The sequence below is a fragment of the Saccopteryx bilineata genome, chromosome 2 (genome assembly GCF_036850765.1).
Source record: "Saccopteryx bilineata isolate mSacBil1 chromosome 2, mSacBil1_pri_phased_curated, whole genome shotgun sequence".
Lineage (NCBI taxonomy): Eukaryota > Metazoa > Chordata > Mammalia > Chiroptera > Emballonuridae > Saccopteryx > Saccopteryx bilineata.
This window is the reverse complement of record NC_089491.1, coordinates 336418147-336438787: the sequence shown is the minus strand read 5'-3', so window position 1 is coordinate 336438787 and position 20641 is coordinate 336418147. Positions and strand designations below refer to the sequence as shown.

The following is a 20641-nucleotide window of genomic DNA, read 5'->3' as shown; positions in this document are numbered from 1 at the left end:
TATGCAATGGGGGAAATTTGGCTCACGTAACTGGAAAGTGTAAGCATAGTGCTGGCTTCAGTGCACATGATGTAGACATCTACATGATGTCACCAGGACTGGAACCCAGTACGCTCCATCCTCTGGCTCAGCTCTGCTCTCCTTGGGATGTTGGCTTCATTCTTTTCAGCCCCCCCCCCCTTACAAGATGGTGCCTATATTCCTTAGGCCCACACCACTGCAAGATCACATCCAATGCAAGAGCAGGGACTCCCATCCAAAGTGTTGTTGCCTCTCAAAGATTCTGTCCGTCCTGGGACCAATCCCTGAACCAATCACTGTGACTGCCTGACCTCTGCTCTGTGCTGATTGCTGTGGGCCCAGGTCACATGTACACCCTTGAATAAAGGGTGGAGTTAATAAGAGCTTTTGGGTGGAGGGTGAAGGGGTGGATCCCGAGAGGATAAATGAATGGTAGCAAAAACAACAGATGTCCACTGTCTCTAATAGTTTCTCCTAAGCTATTTTTGATCATAATTGTATTAGTCAGGGTTCTCCAGAGAAACAGAAATAAGGCTCTCTCACACACACACATAAACACACACACACACACACACACACACACACACACACACACTCTCTCTCTTTAAGGAACAGGGTCACAAAGTCATGGAGGCTACAACTCCAAAATCTGTAGAGTGGGTCCATGGACCGGAGCCTCAGAGGAGAGCTCATGTTAAGACCAAAGGCTGTCTGCTGGCAGAATCCCCTCTTGCTCAGGGGAGGTCAGTCTTTTGTTCTGTCCAATCTTTAATTGACTTGATGGCCACTCACTCCCATTACAGGGGGAGTCTGCTTCACTCAGTGTCCACCCATTTAAGTGTTAATCACATTCAAAAGCATTCTTACAGCAACATCCAGACGAGTGTCTGACCACATATCTGGGCACCCAGTCTCAGCCAAGTTCACACATAAAATTAACCATCATCACGACCAACGGAAAGAAATGCGTTTACATCACACTCAGTATGAACATACGTACGTCTGACACAAAAGTCTCACTAAATTGTGCTTATCCAAAATGTGATGTGCTCTTAATTCTCCCTTCTGTTTTATTTCATTAACAAAGCATGTGTGATCCACTCAGTTGGTTTCTGGACTTGTGATGGTTTGCAGAGATGGTTTTCTGAAACATCGTCTTAGAATGTTTTCCGAGTATTCTTCTATTCCAAGGCAAATGTCCTGAGGATTAGCACTCTGTCCAGAGGGTCAGACAAGGCACTGTGGGCAACTCAGGGAGACCTGAGGAGCTTTCTGAGTCCCATCATGATTGTATGTGACCTCAGCCAGGACTTGGGCCTGCTTGTGCCTCAGTTTCCTTATCTGTACTTAACGAATACCTGTTCAACCGCCACCTGTCGCAGACAATATAACCAGAACAAGGGAATGTATATGGAAACACCTTGTAAACTCCAAAGTAATTTGGGGAGGTAATTGCTATAATAACTTTCTCCTCTACCCTTCAGGAATCTGAGAGGATGATGCTATTTAATGAAAATTAGCTTGAGCTCTTCAAAACTCGCCACGTAAAACAAAGACAGCCCCATTTTCTTTAATCAAAATGATGATCAGCTTCTAGAAACGAGCCCCGTCTCTCCTGAGATCGCTCAGAATTAAAATCTGATTTCAAAGAAGGGAAAACTGCAGTGCTCTTGGGTGTGACTCAGAGCCGTTGGGTCCTGCGGCCTTCTCGCCACGTTCCCCCTCTACCTGGTTCAGTGTATCCTTTGGGGCGATCTGGAGACGACTCGGTCACATTGCTTGTCTTTAAGAACCAGAGCTGGGCTGAATGCTACCTCTAATACTTTGTTGTAAAACCAGCTAATGGGTGACCTGAGAGAGAAGAGGTGGGGAGGGTTGAGAGTTTCCTAGGTTGGGTTGGCACTTACGAGGACTGATATCCTAGAAGGGAAACCACCCTGGGAGCCCCCGCTTTGCTGGAATGGAGCAGCCTCAGGCAGCCTGGGGATCCAGGGACGGGCAGCTCTCTGCCCACCTGTGGGGCTGGGCCTGGGGTGGGAGGGCTGCTCCAGGCTGGGTCACCTCCGTGATGCCCGGGGCGGTCTGCGGCCAGGCAGGCGGGAGCCCTCATCCTTGCTGTTCCCTTCCCTTTCATTCCTCTGTTATTTGTTTTCTAATCAGCCCCTTTCGCGGTGTGTATAATGAGAGGCTGGTTATTCCTATCACACGTTATTGTTTTCTGGGGTCCCCCCACCCTCTCCCGGCACAGCAATTCCAGCATCCTCAGATGAGGGTGATAAGTGTTTGAGATGCAAAACTGTGTCTCATTTCAGCGCCTAATAGAAGATGGAGAATGAGCCCTGGCACCTTTCTGCTCAGTAAATTCATAATTACAGGCTTCCTCGTCTCGCCTCCCACAAACCAGGGAACTGCTGACGGGCTTGCGGGTCTGCAAGTGTGTACAGTAAGGGGGGGCGTGGCAGGCATGCTTTCTCTGGTGCCTGGCGGTTTCCTACACAGGAGCTGCCAGAGGAAGTCCCCTCCCGAGGCTTGGTGTCTGAGCCCTGCCCTGCACCTGCCCCGGCTCCAGATCTGGAGCGAGGGTTACCAGCCCTGCTGGAATTTGGTGGTTGGCAGCGATGTTCTGAGAGCTGTTAGCCAGCCGGGCAGATGGCCCCCGCAGGGCATCTCCCCCGACAAAGGCCAGGGAGCAGCTGCTGAGGTGGGTTCGGATCACGTCAGAAGAGAGACCGTGGGTGGTAGAAAGAGCACTGGGCTGGGAGTCCAGAGACCCGAGCTTAAGCCCACCCTCACGTTGAACTCACTATGTGACCTCCTGCAAGTCATTCATCTCTCTGGATCTCCACGTCCTCATCTCCAAAATCAGGGTTTGGGGATCATTAAATGGGGTTATCTCTTTCAGATAAAAAATGTCTAGATTATTTTCTGAGGTGTGGATTAGCACAGGCAATTCAAGGTGAACCATCCTGACCCTCAGCACCCCTATTAAGATGGTACCATTGGGTACCAAATCACTGTCATGATCCTAATCCTTTCTGTTTTATTTCAATCTTGTCAATAACCACTGTCATTTAGAAGTGATGATGTGTGCCAGACAGTTTCCAGTCATGACTACTTTTAGAGGTCAATAGCAGCAGCCACCTGCTGGGTGTTACCTGGCAGGATGTGCCCTGCGGGTCAGTGGGACTTTGCTTTTCACCTGCAGAGCTGTCGGGGAGGTAGTGCTGGGTGATGCCCTGGATTTCTGCGTTTGGGGACTTGTATAAATTAAAACAGGCTTCCACGCCCTCTACATTCTGCACTCCACATTGCATGTGGCTAGAAAGAGTGCAGATTTTACAGTGACACGAACCTGAGTTTCAATTCCAACTCTGTTGGCCACACGCCTTTGCGGAGCTGAGGTTTCTTCACCTGAGAAGCAGGTAAAACAACCTGGACCCCAGGGGACAGTTATGGTGATCAGGTGAGGAAAGCCACATGTGAGCGTTTGCTTGGGGCCTGAGTGATATTAAATGGTCCACAGACAGTGACATTCCTCCTTGCTTCCCGCCTCTCTTTATGCCCTTCAGAAATCAGTTCTTGAGCTTCCACCGTGTGCCGGGTGCTGGGCTGGGGCTACGGGCACACCAGTGAGCAAGGCAGACTCTCCCTGCTCTCATGGAGCCCACAGCTCAAAGCTCTAAACTCCGTTCCTTCTGCAAAGACTAAATTATGGAGAGAAATGTGGAGTCGCCTTTCTGGAGGCCTTTGCTTTTTCCTTTGAGTTTCTTCCCCTCTTACCATGCGTCTCAGTCTCGGCCTTGCAGGGACATCCAGACAAGGTGTGTGGTTCTCTCTTTTCAGCCCTGTCTTCTCCCTGACTCTCAGGGACTGTGCTCTCCGGACAGACCCTTCACGGCACACATCCTGTTCAGTATGCCCAGAGTCTCGCTATGCTGACCCCTTTCCAAGGAGGCCTTTCCCTTCCAGCTTTCCATGTCCTCACCAAGCTCATGGCTCAGCCCAAATGCCGACCCTCCTCCAGCCTCCTCCACACCCCCTCGCCCCAAGTTAGAAGTCACTTTCTTCACGCAAAGCCCCGAAGCCCCCTGTGGTCCATCACGCAGCTTTTCACCGTGGGAGTGATTTCGGTTCCTGTGGTGTGCGCCTCATCCAGCCTCAGCCGTCCTCGGATCCCCTGGTGCCTGGCATGTTTCTTGTGTGCCCTGTTGTCCATCGTGGGGCACAGCATCTGCCAGGGTCTTCGTCCTCTGACACTTGAGAAGAGACCCGTGTTCTCACTGGGATTTGAATTAACAGTGTCAAAGTCTGGCTGCTTCTTCCTTCTCTTGGGTTCCATTTGACTTCATGCTCTTTCTCTGTTGGAGGGTTTTCTGTCCTTCGACAGCCGCCTCTTCCTGTCACCTTGTTTCTGACGTGTTAGGGTATGAGCGAGAGACACTCCACAAAGCTGAGACACCCCCAAATAAGACGTAGGCATGCCTGCCCGGATTCCTCCCCGGCTGTAAGAACTACGAAGCTGTCCCCTAAAATCCCACGCAGGGAAGCATCTCGGGTAGAAATTAACGAGACCATTAGGATGGAGGGCCGTTTTGTTCCATGGGGAGTTATTTATTTATTTCCCTGACCACTTCTTAAAGCATTTGTTCAATCCCTCTAATGAAAACCTCTCAGAGGAGGCTCCACTATGGGAGGCAGCCAAGATCTGCCTCGTTAAAAGGACATCAGGGCTCCTAGCCAGGCGGTGTATCCAGAGGACCTGGTTTGTGCTGCAGCAGGAAGGGGCCAAGGATGTGGGTATTTGATTTGGGCTTATGCACCATCCATGCAGCAGGAGGAGTGGCGGAGGAACAAAGGAGAAGGAGAAGCTTCCCTTGCAGTAAGTACTGACCCAGAGGGCCAAGTGGTAATGGACAGCCCTCACCCACCCCCACTCCAAGAAGCAGTTGTTTGAGCTGTTCTGCGACGTATAAACCATAACCAGGGTACATCCATCCCCATCTGTGCCTGGTAACCTGAGATGGCTTGGTGGTTAAGAAGGAGAGTCTGCCATGGACTTGGACAGCCAGGTTTGAATACACCTCTCCCACTTTTCCTGGTGGAAGTTACATAACTTCCCTGAGCTGCACAGGGGGGATAACAACACTGCTGCCTGTGTAGGTATGTGAGTCAGGGTCCCAGCAAAACACGGCACATGCAGACTCACTCACTCCCACGAAGGGTAATAAAGGGGATCTTGAAAAAAGCGTATCTCCTTTAAGAGGCAGGGCACTATGAAAGGGTAGAAACGGTGAGGCCCTGTTTCTTCCTCTAGGACCAAACTGGGGTGGGCAGGAGGTGGTTCTCGGAGCCTGGAGGCAGAGAGGCCTGCTGAGGGCATTGCGTGTGACCTGGGGGCGAAGGTCACAGCCAGTGAATGCACTGCCCACTCCTCCTGTCCTCCCCCTTCTTGGGTGCAGAGAAGGGTAAAAGGTCCCAGCCCTGAGGGGTTTATTAAGTTGAATCTTAGGATTAAGATTTGTCTCTGCAGACTTATACATACAGAACAGGCTGACAGTTATCAGGGGGTAGGAGGTGGAGGAGGGTATGGGATAAAACATAAATGGGGGTGGGCAAAGAACTTGACCTGCAGGGCTGAACACACAATACAGTGTGCAGAGATGGGTTCTAGCAAGGGGCAACTGAAACCTGTGTAATGATGTGAACCAGTGTCACTCCGGTAAATTAAAAAAAAAAAGATTAAAAAAATCACAAGGCATAGATAAGTGATTTTAAATAAAGTCATATTTTATTGTATAAAGAAATGATATTTAAGTGATTTATTTAAAAAAATGGTTTGCAGCCCTGGCCGATGGCTCAGTGGTAGAGTGTTGGCTTGGCGTGCAGGAGTCCCGGGTTCAATTCCCGGCCAGGGCACATAGGAGAAGTGCCCATATACTTCTCCACCCCTCTCCCTCTCCTTCCTCTCTGTCTCTTTCTTCCCCTCCCACAGCCAAGGCTCCATTGGAGCAAAGTTGGCCCGGGCGCTGGGGATGGCTCTATGGCCTCTGCCTCAGGCGCTAGAATGTCTCTGGTTGCAACAGAGCAACGCCCCAGATGGGCAGAGCATCACCCCCTGGTGGGCATACCGGGTGGATCCCGGTCAGGCACATGTGAGAGTCTGTCTGACTGCCTCCCCATTTCCAACTTCAGAAAAATACAAAAAAAAAATATGGTTTGCTTCTGGAAGGTGCTGGACAGCTAATGGCAGTCGGGCACTCGGCAGTCAGTGGCTGCCCATCGTCATCATCATCATCACCATCATCATTGTCACTATGATCATTATTACTGTCGCTATTATTTTTACCATTATTATTACTGAAATGCCCTCCATGGCTGCCGCCGCCAGCTCTGGCTCTGCCACATGCCCATGGTGACCATGGCCCGTGGCCTCCAGTTCCCACAGGGCAGTTCTCTGTTATGGTGTGAGCAGAATGGTGTGAGGATTCCCCCCAGCAAGCTATGGGTGACACTAAGCTGCTGTCCTTGTCACCCAGTGTCACGTCTGTCCTTTCCCCCACAGGGTCCCTCCAGTCCTGAGTCCTGGCCCTCCCAGGAGGACGCCTCGCCAGTGCTGCTGTGCCCAAGGACTGTGTGAGATGAGAGCCATGCCCTGGAACTGGACCTGCCTGCTGTCCCATCTCTTGATGGTCGGGGTGGGCTCCTGCACTCTGCTGCCCCGGCAGTCCCCACCACCGTCCCAGAAGCGGCCTTTTGTCACGTTCCGCGGGGAGCCAGCTGAGGGCTTCAACCACCTGGTAGTGGACAAGAGGACAGGGCACATTTACTTGGGGGCAGTCAATCGGATCTATAAGCTCTCCAGTGACCTGAAGGTCTTGGTGACCCACCAGACCGGGCCGGATGACGACAACCCCAACTGTTACCCACCCCGCATTGTCCAGACGTGCAATGAGCCCCTGACCACCACCAACAATGTCAACAAGATGCTCCTGATAGACTACAAGGAGAACCGGCTGATTGCCTGCGGGAGCCTGTATCAGGGCATCTGCAAACTCTTGCGGCTGGAGGACCTCTTCAAACTGGGGGAGCCCTTCCACAAGAAGGAGCACTACCTGTCGGGGGTCAACGAGAGCGGCTCTGTCTTCGGCGTGATCGTCTCCTACAGCAACCTGGACGACAAGCTCTTCATCGCCACGGCGGTGGACGGGAAGCCGGAGTATTTCCCCACCATCTCCAGCCGGAAGTTGACCAAGAACTCGGAAGCGGATGGCATGTTCGCGTACGTCTTCCACGACGAGTTCGTGGCCTCGATGATTAAGATCCCTTCCGACACCTTCACCGTCATCCCCGACTTCGACATCTACTATGTCTACGGCTTCAGCAGTGGCAACTTTGTCTACTTCCTGACCCTCCAGCCCGAGATGGTGTCTCCCCCGGGCTCCACCACGAAGGAGCAGGTTTACACGTCCAAGCTCGTGAGGCTTTGCAAGGAGGACACAGCCTTCAACTCCTACGTGGAGGTGCCCATCGGCTGTGAGCGCAGCGGAGTGGAGTACCGCCTGCTGCAGGCCGCCTACCTGTCCAAAGCCGGAGCCATGCTTGCCCAGACCCTGGGGGTCCGCCCCGAGGACGACCTCCTCTTCACCGTCTTCTCCAAGGGCCAGAAGCGGAAAATGAAATCCCTGGACGAGTCGGCCCTGTGCATCTTCATCCTGAAGCAGATCAACGACCGCATTAAGGAGCGGCTGCAGTCCTGCTACCGGGGCGAGGGCACATTGGACCTGGCCTGGCTCAAGGTGAAGGACATCCCCTGCAGCAGCGCGGTGAGTCACGAGGCCTGCGGGCTGGGCCAACACGGTGTGCAGGGAGGCCCGCACCTGTGGCTTCCGAGGGCTGTGAGTCACCCATGCCCTTTTGCAGATGGGACACGAATATCCCATCTCTGGGTCTCACTGGACTCAGATTGTCACCAGCTCCAACAGGCTGTGACTATGCAGCTGAGTTTATACGAGTCAGAGCCACTGCTGTAACATAGATTTCCTATCAGAGCACTTTTCTATAGTCCATAGTGGCTTCCTACGGATGTTGACATGAGGGAGTGCTAGGAATAGGCGGGAGCTGTGCTACCCACATGTCACGTGTACCTGGCCCTGTGGGAAGCCAGTGATCATGTGCTGGAGGACAAGACGTGTACCCATCTTCGGACCAACCATGGCTGAGAATCATTTTCCTGGGAGCTTAGAATGAAACCATTACTGGGAGTAATGGAGTCAGTGGTTCCACACTTGAGAGAGCTGTGGAGAGCTCAGGAGAGTTATGTTTTCAGCCCCTTGTGGATCTTTACGGAATGTAACAACGAGGGCAGATGTAGGGTGAGAGTCCGGGGGATACACAGAGGGAGCAGAGCTTGCTTAGAAAACGGTATTTATTAAGTGCCTTCTGTGTGCCCAGCTCCATAGCAGACATGTCACAGAATCAGGAAGCGGCCAAGGAAGAGCTCTGAGTGACGGGAGCTGGAGGGAGCTGCAGGAAGGGTTGGTTTAGAGGCTGTTCCAGGGCGTGTGGGGCCTGAGGGACAGATTGGACCTCAGGCTGCTTGTCTTGCTGGTGATCACAGGTGCCCCTGGTGACACCACCTAGCCCACATGTGACCCCACAGGAAAGTCACCTGCCTTTCTGTGGCTTGACTTCTGCTCACCTTTAAAATGCATGGTCCGATTTATTTCTAAATCATTCTCCAGCTGACCCAGAAGGCTCAGCTGTTGGCATTGCCTATGCCCCTTGCCACTCTCCTTTCCCTTTTCCCTTTATTGTCCAGTTAAGAAGTTATGAACCTAGTTGGGGGAAATCTATCCTGGAGTCTTCACGAGGATAAAGGAAAATGCACCCATCTGGTAGAAGTGTGCATTTGCACGGATGTGACTCCTGATGTCTTGTCAGACTCTGGTGGAATTCCATATTAGGAAATGTATTTGGGTTGTTTAAAAAGTGTAAGTTTTTCTTCTAAAACTGTGACCACCTGCCAAGCTGTTCTCAGAGGGCATCGGCACCAACTCCACCCAGCGTGTGCTGAGGCCATTTCTCCAGTCACTGGGTTTGGGGTGCGCCAGAGGGGGAAAGGAGGGACTCGGCTGAGTTTGTGTTTGGTGCCCTCACATCGAAGCTCAGGCTGCTTTCCAGTGGCGTGTCTTCCTAGTACCCGGGCAGCAGTTTAAAAATGCCATTCCTATGCCATTCCTCCTTGGAGGCTCTGAAAAGCCAAGAGACCCATAGCGTAACAAAGGAAACGGGGCAGGTACCATGGGCCGACGAAGGCAGCAATATGACAATCATCGCCAGGGCAGAGAATCGAGGGAACTCGACTGTGTCTGCTGAGCCCCAGCAAGGGACGTATCTTTTGGAGTCTGTGCTTTGGGGCAGTAGCTGACCCACTCAGGAGAGTCTGTGAAACAGGCTATGAACTTGGAGGGAGGCTATCTATGGATGGCTCCCAAATGAAGGAAATGAATGACAGTCCAGATGCTGTCCTGTCTATCGGTGTAGCACACACGCAAACATAGACCCTGGGAGATGCTTTATAATGTTGGTGTTGGGCGGTCCTTAGAGATCTGCTAGTCTCACCTTTCATTCCCGGGCCCAGCCGGGTGAATGAGTTGTCCAAGATCAAGGTCATATCGCTTATGAGTGCATGGCGAACACAGCCTCGGGGATTGCCCTGTTTCCTCTCTTATCCCTGCCTTCACACACACCCATATGGACACGTGTACATCACATGGGTGTGCACATACACTCTAAATACCCTCATGAGCTCTCTCACACACACCCTGAGTTAGAAAATGGCACGTATGTGCCGTGCACTTACTAAACAACTAGTTCTTCGGAGGTCAGAGGAGTGGCTCTTTTTTGTTTTTTTTCTGTAGAGAACTTGCTCCAACTCTGTCTTTTTGGGAGTGAAACCAGCTATAGGGATCCATCTGGCTGCCTGTGGGCAGGCACTTGCCCCACCCTTGCTCCCTGCCACAATACAGAAAGCCAAGTTCATCGTGGACATCAGCAGACCCGCGGGTCCCAGCACCGCATGGCAGCCTTGGAGAGAACAGAGGGAGACAGCTTTGTGAGGCAGGCTGATGCCAGGACTGGAGCAAATGGAGCCAGATAACAGGCTTTTGATTTTCCATTTGGCTTTAATTAGCCCTTTCAAGTTAGAGGCGAGCTCAGGGCTGAGAGCAGACAGGAGGCCAGAGCCATGCACAGGGCTGGGGCTCTCTCCCCAGCTGGTCTGAAAGGCCACACCGGCTTTGAACGCACAGTGTCGGTTTCCTTTGATTCCGCGGATCCTCCGGTTACTCTGCTCTGGAGCTCCGGGCTGCCATTCATTTGGCCTCAGCTCAGACCACACGTTTCCCGTGCCATCAGCCGGGCCAGGCTGCCGAGTGCCCCCCTGGAGGAACCCTTGTTGGCACACCGTTGGCAAACACAGCTTCTCTTCCACCTGTGCCCGTGGCTGTTGGCTTCCTTCTCTTTTCTCCTCGCTGCCTTTGAGGCAGAGACGGACGAGGTGAACCCTAGGGTTTTCTCTGTCTCCGAGTCGAAGATTCCCCTGAGGCCTGCGAGGTGGAACCCAATCTCAGACGGCCTCTCTCCTGTGGCGTTTCAGTAGTAAAAAAAAAAAAATGGCCCAGGAGGTTGACTGTAAGGACTTGCGTTTTGCAGGGCAGGGGTCCCCCTGTGGGTTTTATCATAGTCACAGCTCAAAGAGTTGGAAAAGGGGGGCACGCTGAGTGGTTCATTTTTGTCAGGTTTCTGTTCACGTTCCCTAAGCTGGGATGTTTATCCTGGGTGTTTTCTGGCCCCTTCCGTTTCCCGGGGCCTCATCCCTTCCCCTGAATCACGCCTCCACAACTCAGAGCAGGGAGCAGTGTAAGCTCCGGGGCCTGGGACCCCCTCGCTTGGTCCCCACTGCCCCTGTGGCTGTGTTCGGGGAGGATGGGGCATCCCTGGAGCTCTGTGGTGGGCTGCGGCCTGGTCCCCACTGTCCCTGTGGCTGTGTTCAGGGAGGATGGGGCACCCCTGGAGCTCTGTGGGGGGCCGCGGCCTGGTCCCCACTGCCCCTGTGGCTGTGTTCGGGGAGGATGGGGCAGCCCTGGAGCTCTGTGGGGGGCCGCGACCTGGTCCCCACTGCCCCTGTGGCTGTGTTCAGGGAGGATGGGGCACTCCTGGAGCTCTGTGGGGGGCCGCGGCCTGGTCCCCACTGCCCCTGTGGCTGTGTCCAGGGAGGATGGGGCATCCCTGGAGCTCTGTGGGGGGCCGCGGCCTGGTCCCCACTGCCCCTGTGGCTGTGTTCGGGGAGGATGGGGCAGCCCTGGAGCTCTGTGGGGGGCCGTGGCCTGGTGACCAGGCGAGGGAGAAGCCATGGGCTGTCATGCTGGAACCTCGACCTGCAAGCCCCCAGAGAGTTCCCTGTTTCGGTTGCCAGTGAATCGGGCAAGTCTGGCTGAGCCCATATCAGAGGTAAGGCCCAGGGGCCAGTAGTGGCCTCCTCGTGGGACCATGTCACCGTGAATGTCACCGCCTGTTGCCAAAGCAAATCCCTGAGCGGGTGTCGGGTGTGGAGGCTGGGAAGGCAGCTCCACGTTTCCTGGTGCTCATGGTGGGTGGAAGCGGCTGCTACCTTTGCCTCTGGGCCATTCTTTCCTTGTGTCTTGGATTTTTTTTGCCTGGATAGAAGGAGGAACCCAAGAGCAAATGGGGTAGCATCTGAAAATTCTCTAAGGATCTCAGGAGGGCACAGGCAGAAGGTGGGTCCTAGAAGGACCAGCCAAGGGTGTGGTGTGTCTTGGGATTCAGGGGACTAAACACCAACCTGAAGCCTTTGGCTGGTGATCATCCAGGTGAGTTACTGATGACGTAATCTCTTTGCTTCTGCCGCCCAGCCCTGGGATGCTCTCTACCCCTGAGCCTTTTGAAGGCTGCCGTGCAAGCTCCCCAAACCTGTCTACAGAGCATGCAGCAATCGGGGTGAGGAGCCCACACCTAGCCTGTAGCTTCTGTCACGTGCCAGGGTCCTAAGCAGGCCAAGGTGACAGCTCCCAGCCCTTCCTTGGAAGCCTGACAACCCTGACCTGGAATTAGCCACCAGGCTGGGGAGCATGCTGTTGTGGGTCAGGGTTCTTGTTTTCTACGTGGCCCAAGGGACCTGGCATCCCAGGGTCCCACAAGCATGGCTCTCTATTGCTCCTCAACCTTTCTTCAGCCTTTGGAAGTAAGCTCACAGAAAACCAGCCCTCCTGTCTTCAAATATATTCATGAATGGATGAATGGATAAAACATTTATTAGGCTTTTGACAATGTACTCATAGCTGGTGAACTCTAAGAATCATGAATGACATCAGTCTCCAGGTGCCCAAGAGTCCAGGAGTGAGATGCACCCGAGCAGGTCATTATGGTCTGTGTAATGGGAACAATGGCTATCGTCCTGGAAATGACCCTCACTCTTTTCACTTAAATCTCCCCTGAGCTTGGAACTAATTGACAATTGGACGTAAGAGTCAGGCATTGTCAACTTTAGTGCAGCTAAGGCTAGATGATGCAAAAATCAGCTTCTTAATCTTTCCCTCAAGACTTGAACTTCAAGTGACCTTCCAACAGAAAAGGACAGACTCCTATCCAGAATCACCGCGTCACACTTGTCCAGCCCACTAGTAGGAGCAGAGAGTGGCAGCTTCTGAGCAGTCAGATAATCCCGTTGTAAGAGTTTGTGTGGTGCTTGACAGCTTGCAAAGAGGTTCTTCACCTCCTTGTCTTCTCCAACAGCACTGTGGGCTACTAGAAAGGGCAGCCATTCTCTCCAGGTGAGGAAATGGAGGGACGGAGGAGTCAAGTGACCTTCACTGAAGGTCATGTAATTGGTAGGCTAGAACCTACCTTGCATCCTAATTCTCAGTGGGCTCCTTTTCTCACTGGTGAGCTGGTGGCATCTGGAGTGTGACAGTTCACTTGCTGGGCATCACAGGCATTTGTGATTCTGGGCACTAGCTCATTAAGTGCCCCTGAAGCCCCCCAAACAGAACTAGAAAAGCTCTTACCTTTCCAGCAGTGGAGAACCAGTTAGACCCAGTGCCTGCCTGACTTCGGAGTTGAACTGTCAGCCCGTCAGGCCCACCAGGCTGCAGTTTTATGGTGAACCCTGAGCTTCAGTTCACGCCCGACAGTGAGGAGTGGTGAAGGAGAAGGACCCCGTTCACGGGCACTGTGACTCTGACTCTCTTACTCATTGCTTCTCGGGCATAGCAGCCCTGGGAGGAGACAGGCTCGTCCCCTGGACTCAGGCTGGCCCCCGATCCCAGCCTGGACGGTCACTCAGGTTCGCCTGGCGCCTGGGATCCTGAAGCTTCATGAGTGTGAGCATCCGGCATGGCCGGGCGGTCATCCCAGGCTCCAGTGCTGAGCCCTGCCCGCCTGCCTGGGGTGTTTTCTTTTCCCTGTCAGCAGGAAGGGCAGCGCCGAGTAGATGGGGTACATCCTGTTGTTCGTGGCGCTGGGCAAGGTTTCTCTTTCTGCTCAGCCACACTCCTCTCGCAGACCAGGAGCTCCCCCTCTCTGCCCCAGCCTCCCTCCCCTCTCCACTACATTGTCACTCACACACACTCACATGCATACATGCATGCACACACATACACACACACTCACTCACTAAACATACACACCTTATTCCACTCTCAGGTCCCAATGTGAACACACATCACCAATCTCTGTTCAATAGGCCCAAGCACTCATCTCCACCCTCGCAGCCCTCTGACCCCTGTACCCCTGACTTCTGGTTTAGCGTTTGGGGGGCTGTTTTATAGACTCAGGTCTTATCCTTCTCTTCTCAAGATGGCTTCTGTCCAGGTAGTCAGGTGAAAAGCCCACTACCTCCCTCTTTAGACACAGGGTTTGCAGTGAAAGTCACATTCCAGTGAAGTACCCGTGGTGTTTGGGGTACAGGTAGTGGCTGTACCCTGGGTGGTGTGCTGGGGCTAGTGAGAGGCAGGGGCTTGAGGGGGACCTCCTAGGCTGGGCATGTCCTCCTAAGATGCTACCCTGGAGCCCATCGAGTCAGCAGGGAGCGTCTCAGGACCCAGAATCATGTGTGCAGAATTATAACACAGAGGGCTGCCAGGATCCCTCAGTACGGGGTTTACCGAGTGGCGGGTTAAAATATGAGGCCATGCCCTGCTGTGTCCTAAACCCAGACATCTACTTCATGAACCCTGGTGTGGAGCGTGCATGGCTATAAACACACTCATGTGTGCACATGCACTCCCTCTGGCCCGTGTGCCACTCACTTTCTCATGGTGTCTATTTCCCCCCTCATTTCCATCTATCTGCAGCTCTCTCTCCTGTGTCTCATGGGCTCACTCACACTCACACTCCGCACTGTCATATCTTAGGCTCCCTCCAGCTCTCTCTCTCTGTGACTTGGTCTCCCTCAGACTCCCCACATTGCACGGAGCAGTTAATACAGCGAGATTTCTCTCCCATGTGCCCACATGCATGTGCAAACACCCCACACAGTGCATGATAGCTCTGTCAAGATCGGCAGCCCAGCCTCTCAACCTAACAATCCAGACCCGCCTGACCGAACGATCCGGAATTGCATTCCCGGGCCCTCCCTTCAATTCCAGTCGTCCTCACAGGGTGGCGTCTTGGCCCGGATCCTGGCCTGAGAGTTCGGACCTTTGGGCCTGAGCCAGCTCCAGCTCCTGAGACATCATTGGGCTGGTAAGCAGCTTCCCTTCGGCTTGGAATTATACATTTCCTCTTCAAGAAGAAAATAATAAAAATAATATCCCTTTTATAAAATGTGCCGAGACTCCTGAGGAAAGAGAACTACACTGACTTTCATAAATAATGGCAGACACAGAGAGCCTTATGTTTACAGGACCCTTAAATCTTCATTGCGCCATCTATATAGTCCCCTGTGGTTCTAGTCACCCTGTGACAGGACAGAAAGAGACTTTATAGTGTCGCGGTGATTTCATATTTATACATTATACTTTTCTGCCTCTGGCATCTGATTTAGTTTTGGGGTTGCGCCTCACGCAGATGTTGCATTTAGTATCTGAATGTGCCTGTTGGCCTCCCTTCCCACCCGGCACTTGCAATGAATGCTAAGCAAAGGCATTTGAAGGAGAGGATGTATTCCGGGGCCAGACTCTCTGCTGTGACCTTCGGGCGTCTCTTCGTTTTGTACAGGTCAGAAGGGAATGACCACCCTGGGGCGCAGGGCACTTGCTTCTTTCCATTAACCTAGTTAGTGGAGAGAGAGAGAAAAGAGACAACGAGGGGAATTCTCCCTTCGGATGCTCAGTTTACATTTCTGTCCCATAGTGGACGGGTCCCCCATGCTGTCCACGTACACGAGATGGGATCAGTGAGTGAGAAGCGAGGCCACCTCTTTTCCTGATCTCGGCATCATTCCTGGTCTCTGTCCAAGTTCCAAAATATAATGGGATTTGTTCGGCTGGTTTATCCTGTGTGCAGGAAGTATTGTCCTGACTCGCACCTGGGCCTGAGCAGCAGGACAGGAAGGCACACCGCAGCCAGAGTGGGGCTAACAGCATTTATTCCCACTGACAAGGGGATGGCCCAGCCCATCATTCAGCTAGACGTGCGGTGCCAGTGCCTCTCAGTGCCCGCCAGAACACACACCAACGTAATCATCGTGGCGCGCCCCCTCCAATTCCAGTTCCGGTGGCAGCTGGATTGTCCGCCGTAGCTGGGAGGCGGGTGGGCGTGTGGCATTGATGGGCTGTGTGGGATTTCTTTGCCCCTGACAGGTAGCCACTGGGAACCTCCGAAGCTAAGGTACAGAGGAGAAGGGCAGTGCCCACGTGGGTTTTACTTGGTACCGTTCCTGATGCCGAGAAGCACTCCCTGGTAGTTCTCACGGGCCCAGGTTTGGCTCCGGCACGGCACCAGTTTCGTGTGGTGGCCATCTGCAGAGCTGGGCTGGGAGATCCGGGGACTGATTCTCTGGCTTGGCTGGCCTCTAGCACGGGTCATAGTGTCATGACCCCTCTCTACTTGTCACAGTGGGGATGATGGGGATGCCAGCAGCTGAGCTGGTGAGGAGGAGAAGGTCCCGGGATTAGCTCCAGGACCCTGAGATGGGGCTGCTTTCTGATCACTCTGCTCAGCTGCTCCGGGGAGAGCCCAGCTAGCTGTTGCTTATAGACAGGCCTGTGAAAAGCATGCTCGGTGAATGTCCCTCTCCTGGGAAGATGGCTCAAATTAGTGGCATTAGTGTCCTATTAGAAGGATAACTAGCTACTGTGATGAGTTAAAGACCACTTAGGTAGCAGGTGGGACTGGGCCACGGACGGCTTCAAAACACAGAGAAGTTCCAAAATGAGTATTAAAAATAAATGCTGCTTTAGCAAATCATGTTCATCGTTCAGTGGGTTGTTCAGAGTGTGAATTCAGTGGTTGCTTGCCTCCGAATCCACGTCCAGACACACACACACAAAACTCCTGAAACACCACGACCTTCGACATGAAGGGATTTGACATTTTTGAGATGCTCAGAAACAGGGCAGTTGGCTCTTGGGAACATTGGTGTAATTGGTTGGGTTGTTTTTCCAGCCGTGAGACACTTTTCATGAAGCCTTTCCGAAAACATGTTTGTCTAACCGGATTGTTGTGGCTGTGGTTAGCCAGCTTCCCGTCTCTTTCTCTGTATGCGTTTATTTTCCTACCATCTCACTGGAAAGGCACAGGAAAGCATCCTTCTGAGATAGTGTGTCAGTAACGAAGAGGATGAGGCCTCTTCCCGCAGTCCGTGTCCGTGTCCGTGCCTGTGCCCACAGCTGGGTTCAGGGCCAGACTTCACGGGTTACAGGATGCCCCTGGCTCTCAAGAGAGGTCAACATGGAGGGTCAGCGTGGGTCATGGGAAGACCTTTGGGAAAGGTTGGGATTCATAAAAGGGAAAGGGATGTTTATGGAGAGTGATAAAGCCTTCAAGGGCTTGTGTAGTTTGATTTGATTTCTTTCTTTGGTGTAGAAACTAGCAGTCAAGCATGTGGGCCTGTTTTAGGGAGAAAGGGCTCTCTGATGAGAGTCAAGCCAGCCTCCTACAGCCTCCTCCCCAGGTTGTTTCTGCCCACCTGCCCCTGCCCCGGAGAGCTCTCTCTGCTCCCCTCTTCCCCCGCTCAGAGGGAGGGCGCAGGCTCATGTGGTGGCATCAGAGCCGGGGCATCTATGGACAGCTCGCGGTCAGTAGTCATGTTTGAGAGATGACCCCAGCAAGTGGGTGATCCTCCTCCTGTGATGCGGGTGCTTCTATGCACACATGCTGCCCCAGCCGACCTGGCATCTATGGCTAGCTCCTGGGTGTGTGTGTGATTAAGGGGAAGAAATTGAAGGCTGCTGAACATGGAGAAACTAAAGACCTTCTTTTTCCCACAGCAGCATGGCTTCCTTCTCTTTTCTTCCTAACTTATATTCTTTCCTTTTTTGAAAAAAAAAATAGTTCCATTGAATTTATTGGGGTGACATGGGTTAATAAAATTATGCAGGTATCAGGGGTACAATTCTAAGGTCCATCATCTGTATATGGCATTGTTGTGTTTCTCTTCAAAGCTTCAGCTCACACTTTCCTTTGGGACGAACAGGCCCAGAGCAGGAGGAAGCCCACCTCTGATGGCTGCCCAAGGGGCTCCTCGGGAGGGGAGCGTTAGTCCTTCCTCCCAGAAGTCACAGAGGTCACAGGGGTCAGGGTACTCATCCTGGACGGCAGGGAGGGATGTGAGCCGTCTCTGGTCCTGAGACTAGGCTTCCCTGATGCTGGAATAGGTTTCTTTGGGTCAACCAATTTGGAGTTCTGGTACCTATTTTGTGATGACTTGACAGGGCACAGCTGGTGTGGGGACATCATTTCACTCTCTAAGCCTCAGTTTCCTTTTCTGCTGTTGGAGTCCATGACCCCAAGGCGTTTTTCTTCTCAAAAGTATCGTGATGTGTGAGTGTCGTGTCCTGTACTGGACAGAGAGCTCAGGGGCACCCAGACAGCTCCACTTCTGCGAAGCCCTCCACTTCCCCGGGCAGTCGGTGGCCCTGCCCTGGCCACCCCAGCACCGGGTCCATGATGGAAGCAGGGTGTGCATGGCCGTGTCTGACCATGCCCCGGGTCTCTCTCCCCAACTACGAAAGGGGAGAAGCTGAGATGTTTCATCTCCATGTTGTTGGGTCCTCACCTACTACTTGGTGCTTAGTAGGTCCTCCCTAATAATTTTTAAGTAAATTAACAAGTGAGGAACAATAGTGTTGCCTTCATTTAGTGCCTCAGTTTCCCCTGCATGTCTAACTGAAATAGACCAAAAGTTTGATGAAAAAGGCCTAACTGAAGGCCCTGCCATGGGCAAGCTTGGGCCAGTCTCCGATGCCTTCTTCCCCTGTCTAATGGTCCGGCCGTCTAGCTCTGGGGTGGGCACTGGGCTGCTCAGGTTCCTGTACGTGGGACTGGACGCTCCTTCTGCGTTCAGAAGGGGCGAGAGATCTGGCTTGCTCACAGATGGAAGGACTTCTCTCTGTTGGACCAGGAGCTACCCAGGAACAATGGGAGGACCAGGTCCAACTTTGAATTTTACGTTCCGGGCTCAGAAACTGCTGCTGCCAGCCCAGACCCATCGGCAGCTGCCTCTAGGTTGGAGGAGTCGGCTGCATGGTCTATACCCGCTGGCTCACCTGGTTGGTCTCCTGTGGGTTAGTTTGGGCTATTTGTAAACAGTGATGCCTTGGGTATGAGGGGCAGCCTGTGGCTGTGGAGAAGACTGTGTCCCAGAATTGAGCTAATTGGTCCACAGGGGGATGGACCTGGTGACCCCTAACTCATTAGTACTGCATTTGGACCACTGAGCTCTGGACTACTTCTGACCTTTCCATAATAAGGACTCAATGTGGGCTTCTGCAAAGGTGGGGCATCCGAGGGTGGGGCTCGAGCAGCTCCACTTGGCAGGGGAAGGGCCATCAAGGGCCCGCCCAGGAGCCATGCCAGCGGAGGTCACCCCTGCCTCCTCACCCTTGGCCTTCAGGATGGAGCGGTGTGTTGTCAGGGTGATGGTGGTTTCCTACGAGGGAGCCATGGGGGCGTGGGGTTGGAGATGTGCAGAGGCCTCCAGAGAAGATATCTCCGTGGTCCCCCCCAGGTCTGCCCCCTTCTGCAGCCCTTGCCCCAGTGTCTCTGCCGAGACCACCAGACACTTCTGGGGTTCTTGGGTGGCTGCTTTTTGTGGCTCTTCCCTGGAGGCTGGAGACCAATGGAGGACCGATGCTGGCCGCATTTCAGGTGCCCTTTCCATGGAGATGCTAGAGCTTTTCAGAGTGCCAGCAGTCTCTCCGCAGAGTGGGAGCAATTTCCCTGTAATTGGTAAAGTAACCGTAACTGCTCCGTCATTTGTATGTAGCAACACCTAATTGCTCAGTAACCTTTGCTGTTATGTGCAAGGGAAGCACAGTGAGCTATTAGATTATAATTCGAGTGTCAGCTCTGGTTCCCCATGCCACCTCCACTGTTACCCCTCAGGGAGGCCCTTGGGGAGGCTGCCGTGGGCCTCTCCATTCTGGTCCAGTGGGTCCTGCTGCAGAGTGGAAACGCTTGTCACATGTCATCCTCTGCTGGGTCTGGTCTGTGTGTCCTCAGCTAAAAAGGGACCCCCCCCCCAGTGACCCAAGCCAGTGCTTCTCAAATGTTAGCATGTGGGAGAATCGCCTGGGAGGGCGCTGGATGCAGATCTCTGAGCCCCACTTCAGAGCCAGTAGGTCTGAGTGGGGCCCGGGGATTTGCATTTCTAATGAATAATGCTAAATCATCTGGCTCTTAGGCCATTCCTCCGCTCTGTCCTTCAGCCTCATGGATCTGATAGATCTTGTAGCAAAGGAAGTACCACCATTGCTACTTCATCTTGATGACATTAGCTCTTTTCATCTTGATAACACCTCTTTGAGGTAGATGACATGAATTTCCCCAAAGACGCCGAGACGCACCAAGGTTGTTGGAATTGTCTACGATGACAAACAGTAGTAAGTGCTGGCGTTCCCATAGCACTTACAAAGTGCCAGACGTGGTTCCATGTGTGCGAAATCATTTAATCCTTACAACAGTGTACACTGTCATTGCTCTCCCCACAAGGAACTGAGGCACAGAGAGCTTAAAAATAACTTGCCCAAGGTCACACAGCATGAAGTGGTAGAGCTGGGATTCAAACCTAGGTATTCTGGCTCTAATCCAAAGTTTTAGCCACTGTGAAGCTCAGGCTTTTATTTAGCCATCCATCCATCCATCCATCCATCCATCCATCCATCCATCCTCCATCCATCCATCCATCCTCCATCCATCCTCCATCCATCCATCCTCCATCCATCCTCCATCCATCCTCCATCCATCCTCCATCCATCATCCATTATCCATCTACCCAACACATATGTCTTAGCTTACTATGAACCTGGAACTAAGCTAAAGGGACAAATACACATAAAAAAATGGTCCCATCCTTGCGTTCATGATCCCTGGAATCCAGTGGGTCTCAGTCTTAATTTATAACCCAGGTTTCCCATGAGGATATTTGTGGGAAGCAGAT

At 52.9% G+C, this 20641-nt stretch overlaps 1 protein-coding gene across 1 annotated transcript in view; it reads left to right on the top strand.

Moving 5' to 3' along the window:
• The window catches only part of PLXNA4 (plexin A4), a 417067-nt gene that overhangs the window by 55492 nt on the left and 340934 nt on the right, over positions 1–20641 (top strand). The window contains exon 2 of the mRNA XM_066262319.1: positions 6584–7844. Coding sequence (XP_066118416.1) covers positions 6660–7844 — 1185 coding nt within the window. The 5' untranslated portion in view covers positions 6584–6659. The remainder of the gene's footprint in view (positions 1–6583; positions 7845–20641) is intronic.